Consider the following 24956-nt stretch of genomic DNA (forward strand, 5'->3'; position numbering starts at 1 on the left):
GAGCCCCAGCTCCCATTTATATACTGATGAGATATATATATATATATATATATATATATATATATATATATATATATATATATATATATATATATATATAATGTATATATCTTCTTAAACATTCAGTCCAATAGCTTACACAACTAATGATACTGAAATAAATACTGAGATGAAATGGAGGGGGGGGGAGAGGGGGAATTGTGTTAAATGAAATCCGAGACAGTGAAACCACCTTGAGTGATGATGAGTGCACAAGTTGTGCAATATTTTCTTTCAGTCATGTTCCACTTAACTAAGCAGACCAAAAGCCTGCACGGGGTGTGTGTGTGTGTGTGTGTGGCAAACGTTTATTTCTAAAGAAATGTTCAGGGACTAGGCATTGTTGCAAACATCTTCCTGTAATCCTAAAAGGACATCACACACACACACACGGTGCAAAAAAAAAAACCCAGCTCGGATGCAACACTAACAACACACAAGTGCAATTAATCCCAACCTCAAGTAACAGCCACCCTATTAGTGCTGTGAGTCACAATCAGCAGTGGAGGGCTAAAGCCATGACTGACAGCCACCTGGTATTGACCTGGCCCAGACAGTAAAGCTAAAGCCATGACTGACAGCCACCTGTGACCTGGTATTGACCTGGCCCAGACAGTAAAGTCCAAAACACACTGGACACACTGTGTGTGGTCAGTCGGACGCACTGTGGTGCGACACTTCCTATATGTGCGCGGGACGCCACGCGACGGCGTCACATGATGCGCCGCTTCCAACGTGTGTTGCACTTAAGACAATGTGACGCGACACATCATCAGCACCATATAAGCCCTGCATCTATACCACTTCAGATTCATTAGTGCATTGTGTTGGCCGTGGGTGGCTTGTGTTCTTACAAATGAATTACAAAACAAATAGAAGCATTATGCTTGGCTGCAGTGCCTCTTTGTTCTGATCGAAATATCAGTGAGACGTGAATGACATGTATGTACACCCCAAAAGGAAAATGGCTACTCTAATGCTTGGTGTTAGGCCAAGGCAGTTCATTCTTGGTTTTGAAAAGTCTGTGTATTTACAATTTCACAAGTCCGTGATAGCGGGGCACATGAGTCCATTCATAAAAAGGTCAATGTGTCTCATTTGACCGTGTTTTCTTCCTGAGTGTTTTCTTCAATCACCACTATCTGTACGCCTGCTAGCTGCCCGTTGGAGTCCAGCTGCAGTCCCTGGCCCCCCTCAGTCTGAGCCTCCTGTGTCTCTTCCCCCTCTGGAGCCATCATGCTCATCTCTGTCAGCGCGCTCTGCTCGTCTGGGCCCTGGTGCTCTCCGGCCAGCTGCAGCTCCACCGAGCCGGGGTTGATCTCGATGACGGTGTGCTCCTGGCCGGCCTCGCCCTCGCCCTGCATCACCTCCTGCTGCACCAGCATGCTGCCCTCCACCACCTGAGCCTCCAAGGGCATCAGCTCCGCGCCGCCCGCCTGCTGGGTCAGCTGGACCAGCTCCATGGGGCTCATCATCGTGCCCAGCTGGCCCGAGTCCTGCACCAGCGTTAGGCCCGAGGAGGGGTGCAGAGTGATGGTGTCCGTCTTACCTAGGGATGAGGGGGGGGAGAAGAATCGATACATTGTGAAACTTCCTATTGTGATACATTATCGATACACTAGCGCCCATATTGACACCATATGATGCACTGCCATCAAATATCAATATATTTACTAAAACATGCAGGCACGGAAATGTTTCCAGGTTTACATAAAACAAGTTGATTATGCTTGTTAAGCACTGAAATGCGTTTTTCTTTTGCCTTTCTTTTAAAGTTGTCTGTAAACTTAATTTGCACAGATTGAAAAGATTTGAGTGAGGCACTATTTTGTATCCGTTTAAACATTTTAACTTCACACATGGAGTCATGGACGAGTTACACTCAGTGTGTTAAAGAAGCACTATGCAGTCTGCACTTTGTTGTGTACATTGTCTCCTGTCAATTCTGTGAATAAATAATTCCTGCTTTTTGCCTTTTCATTGGTATTTTTTCTTCTTCACTTACAGATATGATGATGTATCGTAGATGACATTTCTTGCAATGTAGCAAACCATCGTTATCAAGGCCGGGTCAAGTATTGTGACAGTATTTGTCACAGGGATACCCGTGCCATATAGGAATACACTCTTAAGTGTTGTTGTGTTTGTTTGCTTGTTGGACATTTGATTCATTGTAGGCTAATAGAGAGCCGCAGTAACGAGTCCGGAAATCATCGATGCTAACAGCCCTGGTTCTTCACAGTTTTCGCCTATGGGAGTTTTGAATGGGTTTTTGGCGCGATGCTTCTAATAATCTCTCTGGGCAACGCAAGCTTAATCAAACGCGAACCAGTGTTTAGTAATATCATCTTCACACACGAGGACCACTTTTACGAGTTTTGAAGCTTTTGCGTGCCGTTAAAAGGGCGGCTAGCTAGCAAATGGCTAAATGGGACTACACTGTTGAGTCGATGGGGATATATACGTCAATAACGTCATCACTCAAAGGACGAACACGGAAATTCTCTTTCCCTCACCTGGTTCAGCCCCGTTCAGCCCGGGGTAATCAGTGCACACATCAACAAAAGTCCAGGTTGAGTGCTGACGTGACGTGGAAGCCTATGCGACAGTGTGTAGTTCTGGATTAGCTTAGCACAAGCTTTTTACCTCTAGGGCTCGCATTTACGCTACAAAACTCATGAAAGTGGTCCTCATGTGTGAAGATTATCCCGCTGAACCTTGGTTCGCGTTTGATTAAACTTGCGTTGCCCAGAGACCTTATTTGAAGCATCGCGCCAAAAACCCATTCAAAAATCCCATAGACAGAAACAGTGAAGAACCAGGAAGTTCGGGACTTCCGCATTCAGCCTACAAAAATACGTCATCCCTGCGGCTCTCTATTAACACTCGTGCACTGGGCAATTCCTCATTCAGGCCTGGTGTGTAAAACAGTTTGTAGAGAGGGGTAGTGGAATGTGCCATGTGTGGTTGAGTGAAGTAAAATGAATAAATCTTCATTTTGAGTGTCTTAGAATGACGATCGGGACATTGTAATATATTGGCTCGGTCATCCAGTTATTCGGTGATGCCAATTTAACAAATATTTGTGTAAAATGAAACACCTTGATCTGTTTGTGCAGTTACACTGATTATCTGTTCTGTGTTTGTCGGCGGGGCTTGGGGGTATTTAACAGGCAAGCACCCTTGGGTGCCTGCTCACTCTACTTCACCAATGGATGTGAGACCAGGACCGCTGGCCTGTTTACATAGGACCCAAGTGATTCATGGGTTTAGCCTATGTTTAGGATTTCGGTTTAGTTATGTTACTTTCTTTGTCAGCAGTTCAGTTTTGTAATTCTCTTGATTCATTATCTTATTTGTTTTAACATTTTGAGTATTTTTGATCTGTTTTGCAACAACAACTCAGGTGAAAAGTGCCTGGTTTCTCCACAATCTGCGGTGAACTTGAAGCCTGCCTCAGCCTGTGCTGCCTTCCTATCCTGCGCGCCATAGTAGCACTTTGTATGGTGAGTTACTCTATATTATTATACATAGTAGCACGTATTGTATGGTGAGTTACTCTATATTATTATACATAGTAGCACGTATTGTATGGTGAGTTACTCTATATTATTATACATAGTAGCACGTATTGTATGGTGAGTTACTCTATATTATAAAATGGGTACCTCAAATCAAGCAATCTGATTGGTTCACAGCCATTGTATAATTCCAGTAACCGAGTTCAATAACCCATGGCCATGGGTTATTGGTTACCATGGCAACTCTCTTACTAAATGGCAGCACTGCGCTCGAGCCAAACAGCTTTCTCCTGATCTGCTGTATGGAGGGTCACTAGTCCTTCAAGTCTTTGTACAATGAGTCATTATGGACGCATGATGGCGCAACTCTCTTACTAAAAGTACGTTACTTGCTGTCGGCATACGGCTCTGGGGCCGGTTGCACCAACTGGTCACTGCAGAGATCTCCGCGGAGACCTTTTTGACCGTCATCGTCGTAACTGCGGTCAACTGAGCCGTGTTCGTCGTAACACCGCCAGTTCACGTTAGATTATAACTAACTAGTTGTGTGGCTTAGCCTTCCAAAATGTTGCCGTTAGTTTTTTAGAAGTTAATACATAGAATTGGGAACGTTACATTCAATTTCATTCAGACTGTCTTTCTGACTCAATCGCCGCCATTGGTGCAACCGGCCCCTGGTCGGGCTTTGCTCTCAGCCAAGCGCCAGGATTGGCCAATGTCAACTTCAGTCTCCAGAACGATCCAATCAAATCACCCGCAGGTCTATCTTCTTGCTAGAGGTCCCGCCTTACAGTAGTGTCAACTGACTCTCAGAATACCATGCCAGTCGGACTTATAGTGTTATTATTATTATATTATACCATGGTCTGAGTGAATACTCGATTCTGATTGGCTGCAAGGTGTCCATTAAAAAGTGATATTGTACAGTGATAATGGACACCTAGCTAAATGGTCTGTTCACCGTTCATATCAATGCGCCATAGTTTCATCAGTGTTATCAGGAGAGCAGTTTGAGCTCTATACCCCCGTTAAGGGTTAATATGACAATTTTGGATGTTGAGAAAAAAATTGACTCGGTCAAAGTAAGTATTTAAATCACCCCTGTGTGCTCAGTTTATCAAAAATAACTCTTATTTACAATTTTGATTTTCGTTTCGGAGATTTTTAACCTCGCGTCACCAGGCTCTTCTCGGCGAGAAAGAGAAGATTTCCCTCGTGCACGAGAGAGAGAGAGAGAGAGAGAGAGAGAGAGAGAGAGAGAGAGAGAGAGAGAGAGAGAGAGAGAGAGAGAGAGAGAGAGAGAGACAACTCTCTCTGCATTTCACCACATCAGCAGCACACGCAGGGCGCTGCTCTCTCACTCTCACTTCCTGAAAGTCTTCGCTCTTAAATGTTAATATACTTGGCCAATACGTATCTATCATACAAAATAAAGCAAGCTGCCAAACGGTAATGTCTTCATTTAATGTAGAACGCAAAACATCGTTAAACCTGCATTCCTGTAATAAAGTTAACGTTTGAGTCGGCTTTAAAACGGAGCGGGTGGTGGAGGTGGGAGGGACTATTTTATTTCGTGGAAGACTGATTTACAGTATGAATAACAGACATTTAGCCATTTAGATTGCTTTATTTATTACACATGGAAATATAAATGACTGGTCTTATTGTTTTGTTGGCAAGTGACCATGGTATAAGCGGGTTAATGCACTTCGAGGTGTCCATTATCACTTTTTAAGGGACTTCGCGGAGGCAACCGTCCTCGGCTTCGCCTCGGACGGTTCACGCCTCCACGTCGTCCCTTAAAAAGTGATAATGGACACCTCGTCGTACATTAACCCTTACTTATTATACTTGGAACCCTTTTATAAAAGCAATATAGCACTCGAGCAGCGTGTGTTGTGAAATATATCACAACACACTAGCTCTCGTGATATATTGCTTAATTATTATACATAGTAGCACTTTGTATGGTGAGTTACTCTATATTATTATACATAGTAGCACGTATTGTATGGTGAGTTACTCTATATTATTATACATAGTAGCACTTTGTATGGTGAGTTACTCTATATTATTATACATAGTAGCACTTTGTATGGTGAGTTACTCTATATTATTATACATAGTAGCACTTTGTATGGTGAGTTACTCTATATTATTATACATAGTAGCACGTATTGTATGATGAGTTACTCTATATTATTATACATAGTAGCACGTATTGTATGGTGAGTTACTCTATATTATTATACATAGTAGCACTTTGTATGGTGAGTTACTCTATATTATTATACATAGTAGCACTTTGTATGGTGAGTTACTCTATATTATTATACATAGTAGCACGTATTGTATGGTGAGTTACTCTATATTATTATACATAGTAGCACGTATTGTATGGTGAGTTACTCTATATTATTATACATAGTAGCACGTATTGTATGGTGAGTTACTCTATATTATTATACATAGTAGCACGTATTGTATGGTGAGTTACTCTATATTATTATACATAGTAGCACGTATTGTATGGTGAGTTACTCTATATTATTATACATAGTAGCACGTATTGTATGGTGAGTTACTCTATATTATTATACATAGTAGCACGTATTGTATGGTGAGTTACTCTATATTATTATACATAGTAGCACGTATTGTATGGTGAGTTACTCTATATTATTATACATAGTAGCACTTTGTATGGTGAGTTACTCTATATTATTATACATAGTAGCACGTATTGTATGGTGAGTTACTCTATATTATACATAGTAGCACGTATTGTATGGTGAGTTACTCTATATTATTATACATAGTAGCACTTTGTATGGTGAGTTACTCTATATTATTATACATAGTAGCACGTATTGTATGGTGAGTTACTCTATATTATTATACATAGTAGCACTTTGTATGGTGAGTTACTCTATATTATTATACATAGTAGCACTTATTGTATGGTGAGTTACTCTATATTATTATACATAGTAGCACGTATTGTATGGTGAGTTACTCTATATTATTATACATAGTAGCACTTTGTATGGTGAGTTACTCTATATTATTATACATAGTAGCACGTATTGTATGGTGAGTTACTCTATATTATTATACATAGTAGCACGTATTGTATGGTGAGTTACTCTATATTATTATACATAGTAGCACTTTGTATGGTGAGTTACTCTATATTATTATACATAGTAGCACTTATTGTATGGTGAGTTACTCTATATTATTATACATAGTAGCACATATTGTATGGTGAGTTACTCTATATTATTATACATAGTATCACTTTGTATGGTGAGTTACTCTATATTATTATACATAGTAGCACGTATTGTATGGTGAGTTACTCTATATTATTATACATAGTAGCACGTATTGTATGGTGAGTTACTCTATATTATTATACATAGTAGCACTTTGTATGGTGAGTTACTCTATATTATTATACATAGTAGCACTTTGTATGGTGAGTTACTCTATATTATTATACATAGTAGCACGTATTGTATGGTGAGTTACTCTATATTATTATACATAGTAGCACTTTGTATGGTGAGTTACTCTATATTATTATACATAGTAGCACGTATTGTATGGTGAGTTACTCTATATTATTATACATAGTAGCACGTATTGTATGGTGAGTTACTCTATATTATTATACATAGTAGCACTTTGTATGGTGAGTTACTCTATATTATTATACATAGTAGCATGTATTGTATGGTGAGTTACTCTATATTATTATACATAGTAGCACGTATTGTATGGTGAGTTACTCTATTCATTATTCTCATCCCTAGTCTTACCATCTCCGGCCAACATGTAGCGGGTGAAGAGCTGTGAGCCGGCCGGCAGCAGGGTGACCGTGTTGGACGACCCGGCCAGGGAGGCCATGGGCAGGCCGGCCACGGTGAACGACTGGCCCATGGAGGACAGAGAGATGGGGGAGAGGACGGTGAACTGCTGGGGCTGCAGGGTGGCCTGCTGGCTGATGGGGGAGGTGATGAGGGTGGTGGTGGAGGCGGGCCTCTGGAGGCGAGGCCGCTTGCTCTGCCGCTTGGTGGGGGTTTTGTGTTTGGCGGGCTGTGGGCTCGAGAGCAGAGCTCGCACCTGTTGCTGCTTCCTCTGCTCCTCCAACTGCAGCTCCAGATCTGCACAGAGCACAGAGCAACACCACCAAGGACTCAACACTACAGCTGAAAGCTAGGGCTGAATAAAAAAACAAAGATACACCAGAATACATTACGACCAATACATCACAGATGACATTTTCCACTTTTAGAAAAGTCTGATAGGACAGTGGAGTCAAGTTGGTAGGTCCACAGGACGGTCATCAAAACCAAAATAATGAAGCATTTACTTTGACTAACCTGTTGCCTACCCCAGCTTTAAGTTCAACTCACTAGAGCTCTCGTCACCAAACACAGACAACACAAACAAGTCTGCATTGTTCACATTTCATTTGACTAATAACATAACATAACATAACATAACATAACAAAACATAACAATCAATTTCTTCCCTGAATTTGGCTGCTAATTAATATAAGAAAACTCATAGTTATGTATCACAACACTAAAATGACGAGTTTATAATAACTTCACTGCAAAAATTGGCAAACTTTTTACTAATATTGATACTGTGAAATCTGCATCGTTTTGAGCACATTTGTGCATGAAACAGTTCAAAATACAAGCAGTAACTGAAGTGGAATGGAGGTGAAAGAGAATCTCGATCTGGTCTGTACTCACTGGCGAGGGTGCTGAGGACTTGCAGCTGGCTGGGATCTGTTTGCTGCCTTCTCCTCTCCAGGATCTTCTTGACTGAATCCAGCAGGCCAAACACCTGGGCGAGGTTACTGAGCACCGCCACCTCTACCAGACAGGAATCTGAGATCAGTGTGGCAATCAATCAAATGGTCACTCAGTCAGTCAGAAATAGTCACGGCCAAAATGATTTTTTTGGGGGGGGGGACTGACAACCGACCCTCATTAACCGATCATTAATCGGTTAACCGAGAAGATTAAGATACACTATTTGACTGTGTGCAGCACATTAAACAATTACCATACAACAAATCCTTTATTTTGTCATTAGAAAGGGTTTATTTTTACATCTGCAAGCAGCAACATGAGGATTCACACATCGAGATACCTGCTGTCATAGGAATCAAATAAAGATGGCCGACATGAAGAATATTACTAAATAACCGCCCTAAATGTTTAAATAAATGGTAGCCAGTCTTTCTCATGAACACAAATAATTTAACAAAATGAAGAATATCATTAATAAATCGATTAATAAAGATTAACAAAACGAAAACACAAGTTGAATCTTCCAGCAGACTAAACAAAAACATTCCTCCGATACCGCTTATATGCTGATTAACAGTAGCCTAATGGCACACGGCACAGATGAACAGGCCTACTTGGAACAATGAAATTAGTCCATTCATCTTTCTTGTATTTTTATATAAATACAAAAATACATCCAATGCACTTTAATTAGGGAGAAAAAAAACAGACATAGCTACCGGAGATAGTTATGTGTTGGAAAATAGCCTATTAAACTTACGGTATTAAAATAAATATTAGATATTGAATATTAGACTTTGTAGGCTATATGCGAATATGGTATTAAAATAATAGGCTAATATGCAAATAATGGTGAAAAGAGCCAACAAAACAAATCCTAAAATAAAATAAAGGGGCCAGGCCTACCTTACTCCTCACATGGCAGACAGGACAGTCTACTTGTTTTTATTTAAAGACCCCCTAAAGTCATGTTTCAAGATGTGTATAAAATACTCTATTTTGAATCATAATTTGTGTCTGATGGTTTCCCCCCACAAAAAAGGTTAAATTATCTTGTTAAAATCCTTAAAATGACTTCCCCTCCTTCTCCCTCATTAAAAATCCAAAGCAACCAATCAGTTATCTAAAACTAGCCAATCACAGCATTCAACACATTCTCACTCATGTAGGTGTCCACCTCTGACTCTGGGTCCCAGGTCTCTCATGTAGGTGTCCACCTCTGACTCTGGGTCCCAGGTCGTAGGTGTCCACCTCTGACTCTGGGTCCCAGGTCTCTCATGTAGGTGTCCACCTCTGACTCTGGGTCCCACACGGTGCTTTTTTGGTGCTTAATTTTGCACTGCCCGCTTCTCGCCTGCCCACCCACATGACACGTGTGATAAAGGACACCACCCTCATCACCTCCTCCATCAGCCAGCAGGCCACCCTACAGCCCCAGCAGTTCACCGGCCTCTCGCCCATCTCTCTGTCCTCCATGGGCCAGTCGTTCTCTTGGGAGGCCAATGAATGGAGATTCATGGAGAAAAATGTCTTTACTGCTATAGAAAAAAAAACTTGTCAATGCGGTAAGCAAGTAACCCTGATAAAGGCTTTGCACCGTTTTGTCTGTATCAATAAAGATGTTTTATTTTGAAGATCACTCAGCCTCTAAGAGCAGCTGTTCTTCCTTTCTACTTTGATCTAGTTCATGCACGTTGGTTATAATAAGGCAAGGTAGCGACAGTTTGATTTTCCGTTCACTCAGGCGGCAAATAGAGCAATCACATGCAATCACATACAATCACATGCAATCACATGCAATCACATGCAATCACATGCAATCACATACAATCACATGCAATCACATGCAATCACATGCAATCACGCAGTCAGTCAATCAATCCATTCACCACACAGTCAGTCAATCTAACAAGGTCCCAGGCGTGTGTGTCAGTAGCTGTGTTTCCATTACAGTTTTTCGCAAAATAATTGCGATATTTCTACAACTTCGACAATGTACAATTGCGACTTGTAGGCGTTTCCATTGAAGTTGAGTTTCGCAATTCCCGTTACCAACAGCTGCCACAGTGATTACGCACGCGGATCTGCCCCATATCCCGTTCCCTGCATGCTCAAATCCAACCAATGGTCAATGCAAATCACAACATGAAGTTACAACGCATATAAACGAGCCTGATTATCAATTCAAAAGAACATGTTGCGGGCTGCGGTGAATGCAGTGAGCGCGACAGGCAGAGGAAAAAAGGTAGCCTACAACTTGTCCCATTTTAGAGATGGAGGAGGGGGGGAAAGGCTGATATGGTGCAATAGTGAGAATATCGTGTATTATAATTATAACATTGCACCTGAAACGTGTGTAATGTATTAATCACTTCAGTCAACAGCACCGCACCTGTGTGCTTTTCATCCCGCCGATCATCTCGCCGCTGTGCCAAATGCGCGCACACAGGCATGGATCGATTTCTCCCATTAAACATGATCTATTTTCCGGCTCCGCTTTTGCACAACACGTCTTTCTGCTAGGTAGCGTTGCTTCAAAGTTTTCCACTTGCTGCGAAGATTTTGCCACGGTTTATCAAACCCTTTCTCCCTAATTTCCTTTCATTTTCCAAAGGAGAAGATGGGTCACATGACGTGCAAATGCGGAAAATCTGTTTCCATTACACTTTTGCGATAAACTGCTATATCGACACGTCTGAAAAACCACCTCATGAGAGCGCAAAAACGTTTTGCGATATTTGGGAGCTTTTTCGAAATTTACGTGTTTCCATTACCCAATTTCTATTGCGATATTTAGATTTTGCGCATTTCTGACGGTAATGGAAACACGACTGTGTTGTTACGCACCAGCATGGCAGCAGCCACTGTGTGTGTGTGTGTATCAGTGTTGTTACACACCAGCATCCTGGATGGCAGCAGCCACTGTGTGTGTGTGTGTGTGTGTGTGTGTGTGTGTGTGTGTCAGTGTTGTTACACACCAGCATGGCAGCAGCCAGTGTGTGTGTGTGTGTGTGTGTGTATCAGTGTTGTTACACACCAGCATCCTGGATGGCACTTGACTCGTTGCGGTGCTGCACCCCGTTCAGCAGCTCCAGCAGCTCGCTGCTGATGTTGGTCACCACCTCACCCAGCAGGCCCACGTCGGCGATGCCCTTCCAGAAGTTCAGCGTCTCCTCTGTGGCCACATAGACAAACCCAAACTGCATCACATCCACTTCTTCTCCCAGTTCAAATTGGCTAAGTGCGTGGCGGTTGATGTCATCAGTGATGTCACTTGAGCAATTGTGATGTCATCAGTGATGTCACTCGAGCAACTATGATGTAGTATGAGTGGGCGATTTCCATAATTGCAGCCATGGCCTAGGAATCGAGCGCGCAAGATTCCTAGTTTTAATAAAAAAGGCAATATCAGCCCCATATATCAGTCTAACTCTAATACATATCAGTCTAACATGAATAGCCATAATACAGACAGCTATCAGAGAATGTGTGATAGTGTGATAACGCAGTTTTTATGAAATATCATAAAATGAAATAACTCACTGTAGAATTGCCTCAATCTGCCTCTAGTGTATTACACCGGTCAAGTAAGCTTCACTCCATGCCTATTCTCTCACCTGAAAGACGGATTCCACCACCTACCAACGTGCCCAACAATATCAACATAATCTATATTTGGGCAAATCGATCCAATTAATGATTTTGGACCCAGAGGCAGTGAGTTATGATTAGGCTTCGACCAATATTGATATATCAGTCTAACACAAGCTACTGTGCAAAACTGTCACGTCACAATCCACTGCAGCCTCTCTGCTGGCCTTTATGGTGTAAAGATCTGCAGCCCCTGTTCTCTCTGACCTGAGATCTGTTCTCTCTGACCTGAGATGTGTTCTCTCTGACCTGAGATCTGTTCTCTCTGACCTGAGATCTGTTCTCTCTGACCTGAGATCTGTTCTATCTGACCTGAGACCTGTTCTCTCTGACCTGAGACCTGTTCTCTCTGACCTGAGATCTGTTCTCTCTGACCTGAGATCTGTTCTCTCTGACCTGAGATCTGTTCTATCTGACCTGAGATCTGTTCTCTCTGACCTGAGATCTGTTCTCTCTGACCTGAGATCTGTTCTATCTGACCTGAGATCTGTTCTCTCTGACCTGAGACCTGTTCTCTCTGACCTGAGATGTGTTCTCTCTGGCCTGAGATCTGTTCTCTCTGGCCTGAGATCTGTTCTCTCTGACCTGAGACCTGTTCTCTCTGACCTGAGATCTGTTCTCTCTGGCCTGAGATCTGTTCTCTCTGGCCTGAGATCTGGTCTCTCTAACCTGAGATCTGTTCTCTCTGACCTGAGATCTGGTCTCTCTAACCTGAGATCTGTTCTCTCTGACCTGAGATCTGTTCTCTCTGACCTGAGATCTGTTCTCTGACCTGAGATGTGTTCTCTCTGACCTGAGATCTGTTCTCTCTGACCTGAGATGTGTTCTCTCTGGCCTGAGATCTGTTCTCTCTGACCTGAGATCTGTTCTCTCTGACCTGAGATCTGGTGTCTCTAACCTGAGATCTCACTAGTTTCCTTCTTGTCTGTAGACTCCAGTGTGTTCAAGCTCCAGTCCACCTTCCCGGTCAGAACGTCCTGTCTGTCGTCTCCCACTGGAGCACCGTTACCAAGAACCACCTGGGCTGCAATTCAGACAGGAGACAGACACCATGACGCTTAAAACAGGGACACAACTTCTACTAGAAACGTATTCATGAGTGTCATATTACAAGGGAGAAATTACACATTTGTCCATAAAGTTGTGTGTTCTAACAAGGAGTCTCTGGCCTTAATTCAGAGTATGAACAATCATACCCAGGTGTTGAAGTAAGCAGTGCAGGTTTAGTCAAAGTACACTAGGCTACAGGTAAGCAACTCTGGGCTCAATACGCCACTGAGCATAGCTGAAATCCTGAAAAATGAACTTTTGATGTGAAAAAGTAAAGACTAGGGATGTCCGATATTATCGGCCTACCGATATTATCGGCCGATATTAGCATAAAAAATTGATATCGGAAAATATCGGTATCGGTTTTCATGCCGATATATATATATATATATATATATATATATATATATATATTTTTTTTTTTAATACAGGGGGAGTCTCACTGAGAGCCCTGTTCACATTCACACACACATTCATACCTGGAAGCTGACCAGTATAACCACAGTCTGATCTGTTGGCCACTGAGCAGCTCCACTGGAGCGGTTGGGGTTAAGGGCCTTGCTCAAGGGCACCTCAGTGGTGGTAATGAGGGAGGGGCAAGCGCTGCCTTTTCACTTTCCCCACCCAGATTTATCCTGCCGGTCCCGGGGATTGAACCGACGACCTTCTGGTCACAAGCTCGCTTCTCTAACACTTACAACTTTAACACAACATGCATATTATATATTAAACTCTTCAGCTACATTAAGCTACATTATGTAACTTGTTACGTGGAATTTTGGTGGAAAAAAAGCCCGCTTATATCGGTATCGGTTGATATCGGTTGATATCGGTATCGGAAATTAAGAGTTGGACATTATCGGATATCGGATATCGGTAAATAAGCCAATATCGAACATCCCTAGTAAAGACATTTGATTTTTTTGGCATACATTATTAAACAGGTGCACTGAATAGCCAGGGATGTGATCTAAAATAGAAAAAAAGTATTTTTTCATTTCAGCTCGACTTTAAAGACACCCTTTGTTATGTGGACAAATATCTTATCTCTAACAGGTTGTATTTTGGAGAAAATAGGGGGTCGTATTTACAGTAACTGCAAAAGGCTGGAGAGAAATCAAGGCAAACCACAGTAACTACTTGGTGTATTCTTATTTTTTGTTTAGCTGTTAAAAATAAGCATGCATATTTTTGTGGAATCTGATCAAAATGTCACATAAGAATTGAAGTTAAAGGCCTAGAAGACAAGCGAGTGTAGTATTGATCGATCTTATGATAAAAGGAATCTAACAAAGTGCATCATATCCAACATATTGGAAGCGGCTGGGTCTTCATGAGAGGACCAGTGTGTCACCTTGAGAGGAGGTGGGTGTGGTCAGCCCGTCGGGGGGGAAGCGCGTGTTGTTGATGAGAAGGTCGAACTTGGTGCTGCGACACGTGTTGGTGCACAGGGTGCTGTGCTGGTAGAAGTCCAGCTGACCCGAATCCATCATTTTCCTGGAGAGGAGAGACGAGGAAGGGCAGCAAACAGTCAAATGCAGGAAGGGGAAAAGAGATTTTGAGGTAGAGCTGAGGCAACACTTCCTGCTTCCATAGAGACACTGCATGAAATAGGCCACGCCCATCACGGGGGAAAAGCTCCGTTCATTTCCACACGCCAGCGTCATTTTCCTGTCTCTATATGTATGCTGAGTGAGAGTGAGGAGAAGAACCCTGGCAGCAGTGTCGGAGACAGAAATTATTTTCCTCCCATAATATTTAAACACCTCGTCTCACTACAGATCCTCCCCATCCTTAAGTATCATGACAATCCATTTTTGATAAGAGGCCATTTACACCTGGCAATAACATGCGTTTTCTGTGATCAGATTGCAATCAGATAGTGCTTGACCACTTGATAGTACAGGTGTAAACGCCCCCAAGACACATTGAGGATGGATTGCATCTGTTTGGCCGAAACCACCTAGGGAGGTGGTCAGGGACGTGAGAGATAGGACGAGGGATAGTGGGAGGTCGACGCCAATTTATAGCCAATCAGAGAATTGTTGACATTTTCTGGGAAACGGAAGGTCAGGTTGCGATGTTATAAAAACGATGTATTTTTTTTTATGCATAAACTATGTATAGCTATCTACAGTATTTAACATGATAACATCCTTAAATAATGGGAAATTGATAATATAATACTGTTAAAACGTACTAAATATATACTTGGGAGGGACAAGGGGAAAAGAAGTAGCTCTCATCCTAAAAAGGTTTGGGCACCGCTGGGTTAGACTAGGGCTGCAACTAATAGGGGTGGAATGTATTCTCTGTAGAATACAAACCTTCACACATTTCACATTGATCCCTGGGCACACAAACTTCCACTAAGAATAGTCGAATCAAATTCCATACTTTTCCATACGTGCGTAGGAACCCTACATATAGTATAAGAATACATTTTCTCTACCTGTTGCGTATATAAAGGTGGTGTTGTTTGTACAAACAGTATCTTCACACTGTACATATTCACAACTAGATTTATAAAACACAAACGGCACCAATCATGAGCTTAATTAAAAGAACAATCACTTCAGCAATTAACTGATGAAGGCACAACAGGAACGGGCCTCCCATTGGTCTGCATCGGTGTGACGGACCGCCGGCTCAACCAATGAAAAGTCCACCTGACATAAGCAGAAATTATAGTTCTGTTACAGCGCATATCTTCAAAATGTATGATGTTTAAAATATTTCTATGTATTTGTAATAATAATGTTTAGCTGCTGGGTGCTTCATACACAGATCCATACTCAATAATCCATTATGAATGTAAAGTAATGGAGTTAGAGATGTGAAGCATACGGCACCTGTCACTTCAATGCTGGCCCCTGTGATGTAGCGAGACTCATCTGAAGCCAGGAAGGCACAGACATCAGCCACCTCTGCCAGGGGACAAGGGAGGAGGAGACAAGGAAAGGAGACGAGGCAACAGTCAACATGTCGGTCAACAGTAGAAGGTATTGAGGTATACCGGGGTATCTTTTTTTGTTCAGCCAACATAGTCGCAAGTGTCCTTGCCTGTGCTGGGCTTAGCCTATTTTTGTTTTTCAAACTGTTTTATTTCAAGCTCGTCATATACAAGTCTATAGAGAGCCAAGGTGGAAGGTCACTTCCTGCTTCAGCACTGTACCAGAGATTTTCATACGCCATTTATTTTCCCATAGACATTTCGTAAAATGCTTATAAAAATAGATTTACTTCGTCAAACCAAACGGTTCAGATATATTTAGAAACCAGAGAGACCACATAACATTTCACTCGGACCAAAACGTTATTTTTTTTTTATTTTTTTTTTAAGTTTTGGTCAGAGTGAAATGTTGGTCTCTCCCGATTCTAAATATGTCTGAACCGTTTGGTTTGACCAAGTAAAACGTTGCTAAAAAAATGCTAAAACGCACCCTCACCCACTGATGAAATTAATAGCATCATATACCGTATGCCGGGGTCTAATGTTAGGAAGGTATGAAAGAATAGATAGCACCTTGGGACAATCTGTGTCATTTTGAATGCTTGACTCCCCTCAACAAGTAAACAAACATAACGCCGCCCCCATGTGTCCCCCTGTCTCCACTGACCTGCAGGCTCGCCCATTCTTCCCAGAGGCACTAACGACGTCATCTGAAACACACACACACACACACACACACACACACACACACACACACACACACACACACACACACACACACACACACACACACACACACACACACACACACACACACACTATTATAGACAGCCAAAGTGAACGTCACTTCCTGCCTTTCCCTGGGCAGCAGCGTCTGAAGGAATATGATGGTGTTGGACGAAGAGATACGTTACTTGTTTTGATGCTGTTTGAATTGTGCCACGCCCGGGTACACGTTACATTTAGTCAATTTAAAAGAACTCTGCATGTGAAGAAAGTCTCAGTTTGTCCTGAAACTGAAACATAAGGTTTAGTTTTGTCAATCGACTACATCTCTCGTGTGGCACATTATACGTCACACCATCAACAACAATGGTCTGGCGGGAGAGACATCACTTATGCGACTGGTTGTTGTGCGTAGTCTTTCTGATTTATAGCCACAGTTTTACCACAAACTGCGACTTTCTTGACTTGCAGAGTTTTCTTTTACACTGACAAACATGACGCGTGTATTCCCGTGGCACAATTCAAACGGGATCAAAAAGGCAGTGTATCGCTCCGTTCACCACCATTATATTTTTCCGGACACTGGTGCCCAGAGAAAGGCGGGAAGTGACGTTCACTTTAGCTCTTTATACACATGTGTTCCTATATGTGTTTTCAGGTTGTTTCATTAGGAGAGATTTTCGAATCACCATCTTTTAAAGTCCCAATGAAACATTTCATTGTGCTTTCACTAAAAGTCGGGGGCTGGTACATTTTTACTTTTCTTGGCTGCAAGAAAGAATTATTAAATTATTAAATTATTATTATTATTAAATTCCATATTGGATCCTACTGGACATGGACTGGACTGTGTGTGTGTGTGTGTGTGTGTGTGTGTGTGTGTGTGTGTGTGTGTGTGTGTGTGTGTGTGTGTGTGTGAGAGAGAGAGAGTCCTAGCTCCCTTTTTCATATATGTATATATAAATATTTATACATATACACACACACACACACACACACACATTAACTCCTATTTAATCTGTAATAAAGGACAAAGTAAAGAGAGAGACACACAGAGAGCTCCTCGAGGTACAACACCTTTACAGACGTCTATCAGAGGAGACGATAGCTGGAAGATTACTTTTTTATAACAATCTATTAGAATAAGTATAATTTTAAATATTTTATTGAGGACTTGTTGTGATCCGTGTGTGTGCAGAAAACAAGGAACCAACTTTATTTTCTGTTCTTTTTTTTGCGAGCAGGGAAACATTGCCTATAATGTTCACCAAAATAGTTCCATGAAATTCCCTCAATAAATGTGTGTGTTTATTTGTTTAAATGTATCTGTTTATTTGTGAGTTTTGAGTTAGAAGTTGTGTGTGTGTGTCAGGGGCGCAGCTATGGGTGGGCCTGGCTGGGCCTAGGCCCATCCACTTCTTGCCTAGGCCCATCCAATCACGAGACTTTAAAACCTCCTAAATGGCTGACATTACTGTCTTTCAGAAGCTATATATTGGGCTCATTTTTAGAGAAAGAGTGAGGGTCCTGCTATCATATGAAACTAGAAGACCTAAGACATGTATTGGTGCCTGCTACCATATGAAACTAGAAGACCTAAGACATATATTGGTGCCTGCTATCATATGAAACTAGAAGACCTAAGACATGTATTGGTGCCTGCTATCATATGAAACTAGAAGACCTAAGACATGTATTGGTGCCTGCTATCATATGAAACTAGAAGACCTAAGACATGTATTGGTGCCTGCTATCATATGACACTAGAAGACCTAAGACATGTATTGGTGCTTGCTATCATATGAAACTAGAAGACCTAAGACATGTATTGGTGCCTGCTATCATATGAAACTAGAAGACCTAAGACATGTATTGGTGCCTGCTATCATATGAAACTAGAAGACATAAGACATGTATTAGTGCCTGCTATCATATGAAACTAGAAGACCTAAGACATGTATTGGTGTCTGCTATCATATGAAACTAGAAGACCTAAGACATGTATTGGTGCCTGCTATCATATGAAACTAGAAGACCTAAGACATGTATTGGTGCCTGCTATCATATGAAACTAGAAGACCTAAGACATATATTGGTGCCTGCTATCATATGAAACTAGAAGACCTAAGACATGTATTGGTGCCTGCTATCATATGAAACTAGAAGACCTAAGACATGTATTGGTGCCTGCTATCATATGAAACTAGAAGACCTAAGACATGTATTGGTGCCTGCTATCATATGAAACTAGAAGACCTAAGACATGTATTGGTGTCTGCTATCATATGAAACTAGAAGACCTAAGACATGTATTGGTGCCTGCTATCATATGAAACTAGAAGACCTAAGACATGTATTGGTGCCTGCTATCATATGAAACTAGAAGACCTAAGACATGTATTGGTGTCTGCTATCATATGAAACTAGAAGACCTAAGACATGTATTGGTGTCTGCTATCATATGAAACTAGAAGACCTAAGACATGTATTGGTGTCTGCTATCATATGAAACTAGAAGACCTAAGACATGTATTGGTGTCTGCTATCATATGAAACTAGAAGACCTAAGACATGTATTGGTGTCTGCTATCATATGAAACTAGAAGACCTAAGACATGTATTGGTGCCTGCTATCATATGAAACTAGAAGACCTAAGACATGTATTGGTGCCTGCTATCATATGAAACTAGAAGACCTAAGACATGTATTGGTGCCTGCTATCATATGAAACTAGAAGACCTAAGACATGTATTGGTGCCTGCTATCATATGAAACTAGAAGACCTAAGACATGTATTGGTGCCTGCTATCATATGAAACTAGAAGACCTAAGACATGTATTGGTGTCTGCTATCATATGAAACTAGAAGACCTAAGACATGTATTGGTGTCTGCTATCATATGAAACTAGAAGACCTAAGACATGTATTGGTGTCTGCTATCATATGAAACTAGAAGACCTAAGACATGTATTGGTGTCTGCTATCATATGAAACTAGAAGACCTAAGACATGTATTGGTGTCTGCTATCATATGAAACTAGAAGACCTAAGACATGTATTGGTGTCTGCTATCATACATGTATGAAACTAGAAGACCTAAGACATGTATTGGTGCCTGCTATCATATGAAACTAGAAGACCTAAGACATGTATTGGTGCCTGCTATCATATGAAACTAGAAGACCTAAGACATGTATTGGTGCCTGCTATCATATGAAACTAGAAGACCTAAGACATGTATTGGTGCCTGCTATCATATGAAACTAGAAGACCTAAGACATGTATTGGTGCCTGCTATCATATGAAACTAGAAGACCTAAGACATATATTGGTGCCTGCTATCATATGAAACTAGAAGACCTAAGACATGTATTGGTGCCTGCTATCATATGAAACTAGAAGACCTTAAACTAGAAGACCTAAGACATGTATTGGTGTCTGCTATCATATGAAACTAGAAGACCTAAGACATGTATTGGTGCCTGCTATCATATGAAACTAGAAGACCTAAGACATGTATTGGTGCCTGCTATCATATGAAACTAGAAGACCTAAGACATGTATTGGTGCCTGGTATCATATGAAACTAGAAGACCTAAGACATGTATTGGTGCCTGGTATCATATAAAACTAGAAGACCTAAGACATGTATTGGTGCCTGCTATCATATGAAACTAGAAGACATAATACATGTATTGGTGCCTGCTATCATATGAAACTAGAAGACCTAAGACATGTATTGGTGTCTGCTATCATATGAAACTAGAAGACCTAAGACATGTATTGGTGTCTGCTATCATATGAAACTAGAAGACCTAAGACATGTATTGGTGCCTGCTATCATATGAAACTAGAAGATCTAAGACATGTATTGGTGCCTGCTATCATATGAAACTAGAAGACCTAAGACATGTATTGGTGTCTGCTATCATATGAAACTAGAAGACCTAAGACATGTATTGGTGTCTGCTATCATATGAAACTAGAAGACCTAAGACATGTATTGGTGCCTGCTATCATATGAAACTAGAAGACCTAAGACATGTATTGGTGCCTGGTATCATATGAAACTAGAAGACCTAAGACATGTATTGGTGCCTGCTATCATATGAAACTAGAAGACCTAAGACATGTATTGGTGCCTGCTATCATATGAAACTAGAAGACCTAATACATGTATTGGTGCCTGCTATCATATGAAACTAGAAGACCTAAGACATGTATTGGTGTCTGCTATCATATGAAACTAGAAGACCTAAGACATGTATTGGTGTCTGCTATCATATGAAACTAGAAGACCTAAGACATGTATTGGTGCCTGCTATCATATGAAACTAGAAGACCTAAGACATATATTGGTGCCTGCTATCATATGAAACTAGAAGACCCAAGACATGTATTGGTGCCTGCTATCATATTAAACTAGAAGACCTAAGACATGTATTGGTGTCTGCTATCATATGAAACTAGAAGACCTAATACATGTATTGGTGCCTGCTATCATATGAAACTAGAAGACCTAAGACATGTATTGGTGCCTGCTATCATATGAAACTAGAAGACCTAAGACGTATTGGTGCCTGCTAACATATGAAACTAGAAGACCTAAGACATGTATTGGTGCCTGCTATCATATGAAACTAGAAGACCTAAGACATGTATTGGTGCCTGCTATCATATGAAACTAGAAGACCTAAGACATGTATTGGTGCCTGGTATCATATGAAACTAGAAGACCTAAGACATGTATTGGTGCCTGCTATCATATGAAACTAGAAGACCTAAGACATGTATTGGTGTCTGCTATCATATGAAACTAGAAGACCTAATACATGTATTGGTGCCTGCTATCATATGAAACTAGAAGACCTAAGACGTATTGGTGCCTGCTATCATATGAAACTAGAAGACCTAAGACATGTATTGGTGCCTGCTATCATATGAAACTAGAAGACCTAAGACATGTATTGGTGCCTGCTATCATATGAAACTAGAAGACATAAGACATGTATTGGTGCCTGCTATCATATGAAACTAGAAGACCTAAGACATGTATTGGTGTCTGCTATCATATGAAACTAGAAGACCTAAGACATGTATTGGTGCCTGCTATCATATGAAACTAGAAGACCTAAGACATGTATTGGTGCCTGCTATCATATTAAACTAGAAGACCTAAGACATGTATTGGTGTCTGCTATCATATGAAACTAATAGACCTAATACATGTATTGGTGCCTGCTATCATATGAAACTAGAAGACCTAAGACATGTATTGGTGCCTGTTATCATATGAAACTAGAAGACCTAAGACATGTATTGGTGCCTGCTATCATATGAAACTAGAAGACCTAAGACATGTATTGGTGCCTGCTATCATATGAAACTAGAAGACCTAAGACATGTATTGGTGCCTGCTATCATATTAAACTAGAAGACCTAAGACATGTATTGGTGTCTGCTATCATATGAAACTAGAAGACCTAAGACATGTATTGGTGCCTGCTATCATATGAAACTAGAAGACCTAAGACATGTATTGGTGCCTGCTATCATATGAAACTAGAAGACCTAAGACATGTATTGGTGCCTGCTATCATATGAAACTAGAAGACCTAAGACATGTATTGGTGCCTGCTATCATATGAAACTAGAAGACCTAAGACATGTATTGGTGCCTGCTATCATATGAAACTAGAATACCTAAGACATGTATTGGTGCCTGCTATCATATGAAACTAGAATACCTAAGACATGTATTGGTGCCTGCTATCATATTAAACTAGAAGACCTAAGACATGTATTGGTGTCTGCTATTATGAAACTAGAAGACCTAAGACATGTATTGGTGCCTGCTATCATATGAAACTAGAAGACCTAAGACATGTATTGGTGCCTGCTATCATAAACTAGAAGACCTAAGACATGTATTGGTGCCTGCTATCATATGAAACTAGAAGACCTAAGACATGTATTGGTGCCTGCTATCATATGAAACTAGAAGACCTAAGACATGTATTGGTGCCTGCTATCATTATGAAACTAGAAGACCTAAGACATGTATTGGTGCCTGCTATCATATGAAACTAGAAGACCTAAGACATGTATTAGATATAGATATAGACCATCTTCAAGCAGATCTACACAGCATGAGTAAATGGTGTGACACCTGGTTACTAAAATTGAATCCAGACAAATGCAAACAGTTACATATTGGGAAATCAAGTGCAGAGGTTTCAAACTACACTGTTGGGGATCTGGGGATCCAACAAGTGGAGGAGGAGAGGGATATAGGAGTTGTAGTTGACAGCTCACTTGAATTTCAAACACATATATTGGAGAAAATAAAAAAAGCTAACTCTATGTTGGCGATCATTAAAAGAACCTTTTTGCATTTAAGTAAGGATTTATTTTTACCCCTGTATAAATCTTTGGTGAGATCTCAGCTGGAATATGCAAGTTCTGTGTGGTCTCCTTATAAAGTGAAATACATAGAAAAAATCGAGAAGGTACAGCGAAGAGCAACCAAATTGATTCCAGGGCTGGATGAGAAATCATACGAAGAGAGGTTAAGATACTTACAATTACCAACTCTAGTATACAGGAGACATAGAGGCGACATGATCGAGGTATACAAACTTGTTCATAAAATATATGATTTCACAGCCGAGCCTATTATCCATTTTTGGAAAAATAAATATGTGTTAAGAGGGAATTCCCTGAAGCTATTTCCAACAAACTGTCGCTCTGAAAGGAGGAAAAACTTTTTTACAGTTCGTGCTGTAAGAGAATGGAATGAACTTCCAGACGAGGTGGTGCAGGCCCCTTCAGTTAACACGTTCAAAAACAGATTAGATAAACATTGGTTAACAAAGGATTTCTTGTATAACTATAGGGCAGGCTGTTGATTCTATTATGAGACCACGTATTTGGCTCTGGTACTTTGTTTTAATGTATGTTATATGTTGTTGTGTTGTATTGTTTTTTAAATGTATATTACAACGTGACTTCTTTTTATTTTTGTACTGAGTGTGAGTCTGGTGTAGAGGACTATAGTCCTGTACCAGAAATTTTCAATAAACTTCAATAAACTTCAATGTATTGGTGGCTGCTATCATATGAAACTAGAACACCTAAGACATGTATTGGTGTCTGCTATCATATGAAACTAGAAGACCTAAGACATGTATTGGTGCCTGCTATCATATGAAACTAGAAGACCTAAGACATGTATTGGTGCCTGCTATCATATGAAACTAGAATACCTAAGACATGTATTGGTGCCTGCTATCATATTAAACTAGAAGACCTAAGACGTATTGGTGCCTGCTATCATATTAAACTAGAAGACGTAAGACATGTATTGGTGTCTGCTATCATATGAAACTAGAAGACCTAAGACATGTATTGGTGCCTGCTATCATATGAAACTAGAAGACCTAAGACCTGTATTGGTGTCTGCTATCATATGAAACTAGAAGACCTAAGACATGTATTGGTGTCTGCTATCATATTAAACTAGAAGACCTAAGACATGTATCGGTGCCTGCTATCATATTAAACTAGAAGACGTAAGACATGTATTGGTGCCTGCTATCATATGAAACTAGAAGACCTAAGACATGTATTGGTGCCTGCTATCATATGAAACTAGAAGACCTAAGACATGTATTGGTGCCTGCTATCATTATGAAACTAGAAGACCTAAGACATGTATTGGTGCCTGCTATCATATGAAACTAGAAGACCTGGAAAAGCCTGGCAACAGTGTCAGGATTATGTTTTTTGATTTTTCCAGCGCATTTAACACCATACAGCCTGCGCTTCTGAGGAACAAGCTGGAAACCATGGGTGTGGATCCTCTCCTGTCAGCATGGACGCTGGACTACCTCACAAACCGACCACAATATGTGAGGGCACGGGACTGTGTGTCAGACACGGTGGTCTGCAGTACAGGGGCCCCGCAGGGAACGGTCCTGGCCCCGTTCTTTTTCACTGCATACACTGCAGACTTCACACACATCACCCCCTCCTGTCACCTGCAGAAGTTCTCTGACGACTCTGCGACCGTCGGTCTCATCACTGGAGACGACGACGCAGAGTACAGAGGACTGATACAGGACTTTGTGGACTGGTGTCTGCGGAACCACCTCCAGCTCAACGCCGGGAAGACCAAGGAGC

General features: G+C 41.0%; 1 protein-coding gene across 1 annotated transcript; it reads right to left on the bottom strand.

Moving 5' to 3' along the window:
- Window positions 1-1133: 1133 nt before the first annotated feature.
- Window positions 1134-14886, bottom strand: LOC310784895 (glucocorticoid modulatory element-binding protein 1-like; the record flags this gene model as incomplete). The annotated part of the gene is made up of 7 exons (XM_083645927.1): window positions 1134-1588; window positions 7385-7729; window positions 8331-8468; window positions 11431-11568; window positions 12943-13068; window positions 14449-14591; window positions 14861-14886. The coding sequence occupies 7 exons, from the start codon at window positions 14884-14886 to the stop codon at window positions 1134-1136; spliced, it is 1371 nt and encodes a 456-aa protein (XP_083502053.1).
- Between the last annotated feature and the right edge of the window lie 10070 nt (window positions 14887-24956).

The sequence above is a fragment of the Poromitra crassiceps genome (assembly GCF_964638095.1).
Source record: "Poromitra crassiceps genome assembly, chromosome: 11".
Taxonomy (NCBI): Eukaryota; Metazoa; Chordata; class Actinopteri; order Beryciformes; family Melamphaidae; genus Poromitra; species Poromitra crassiceps.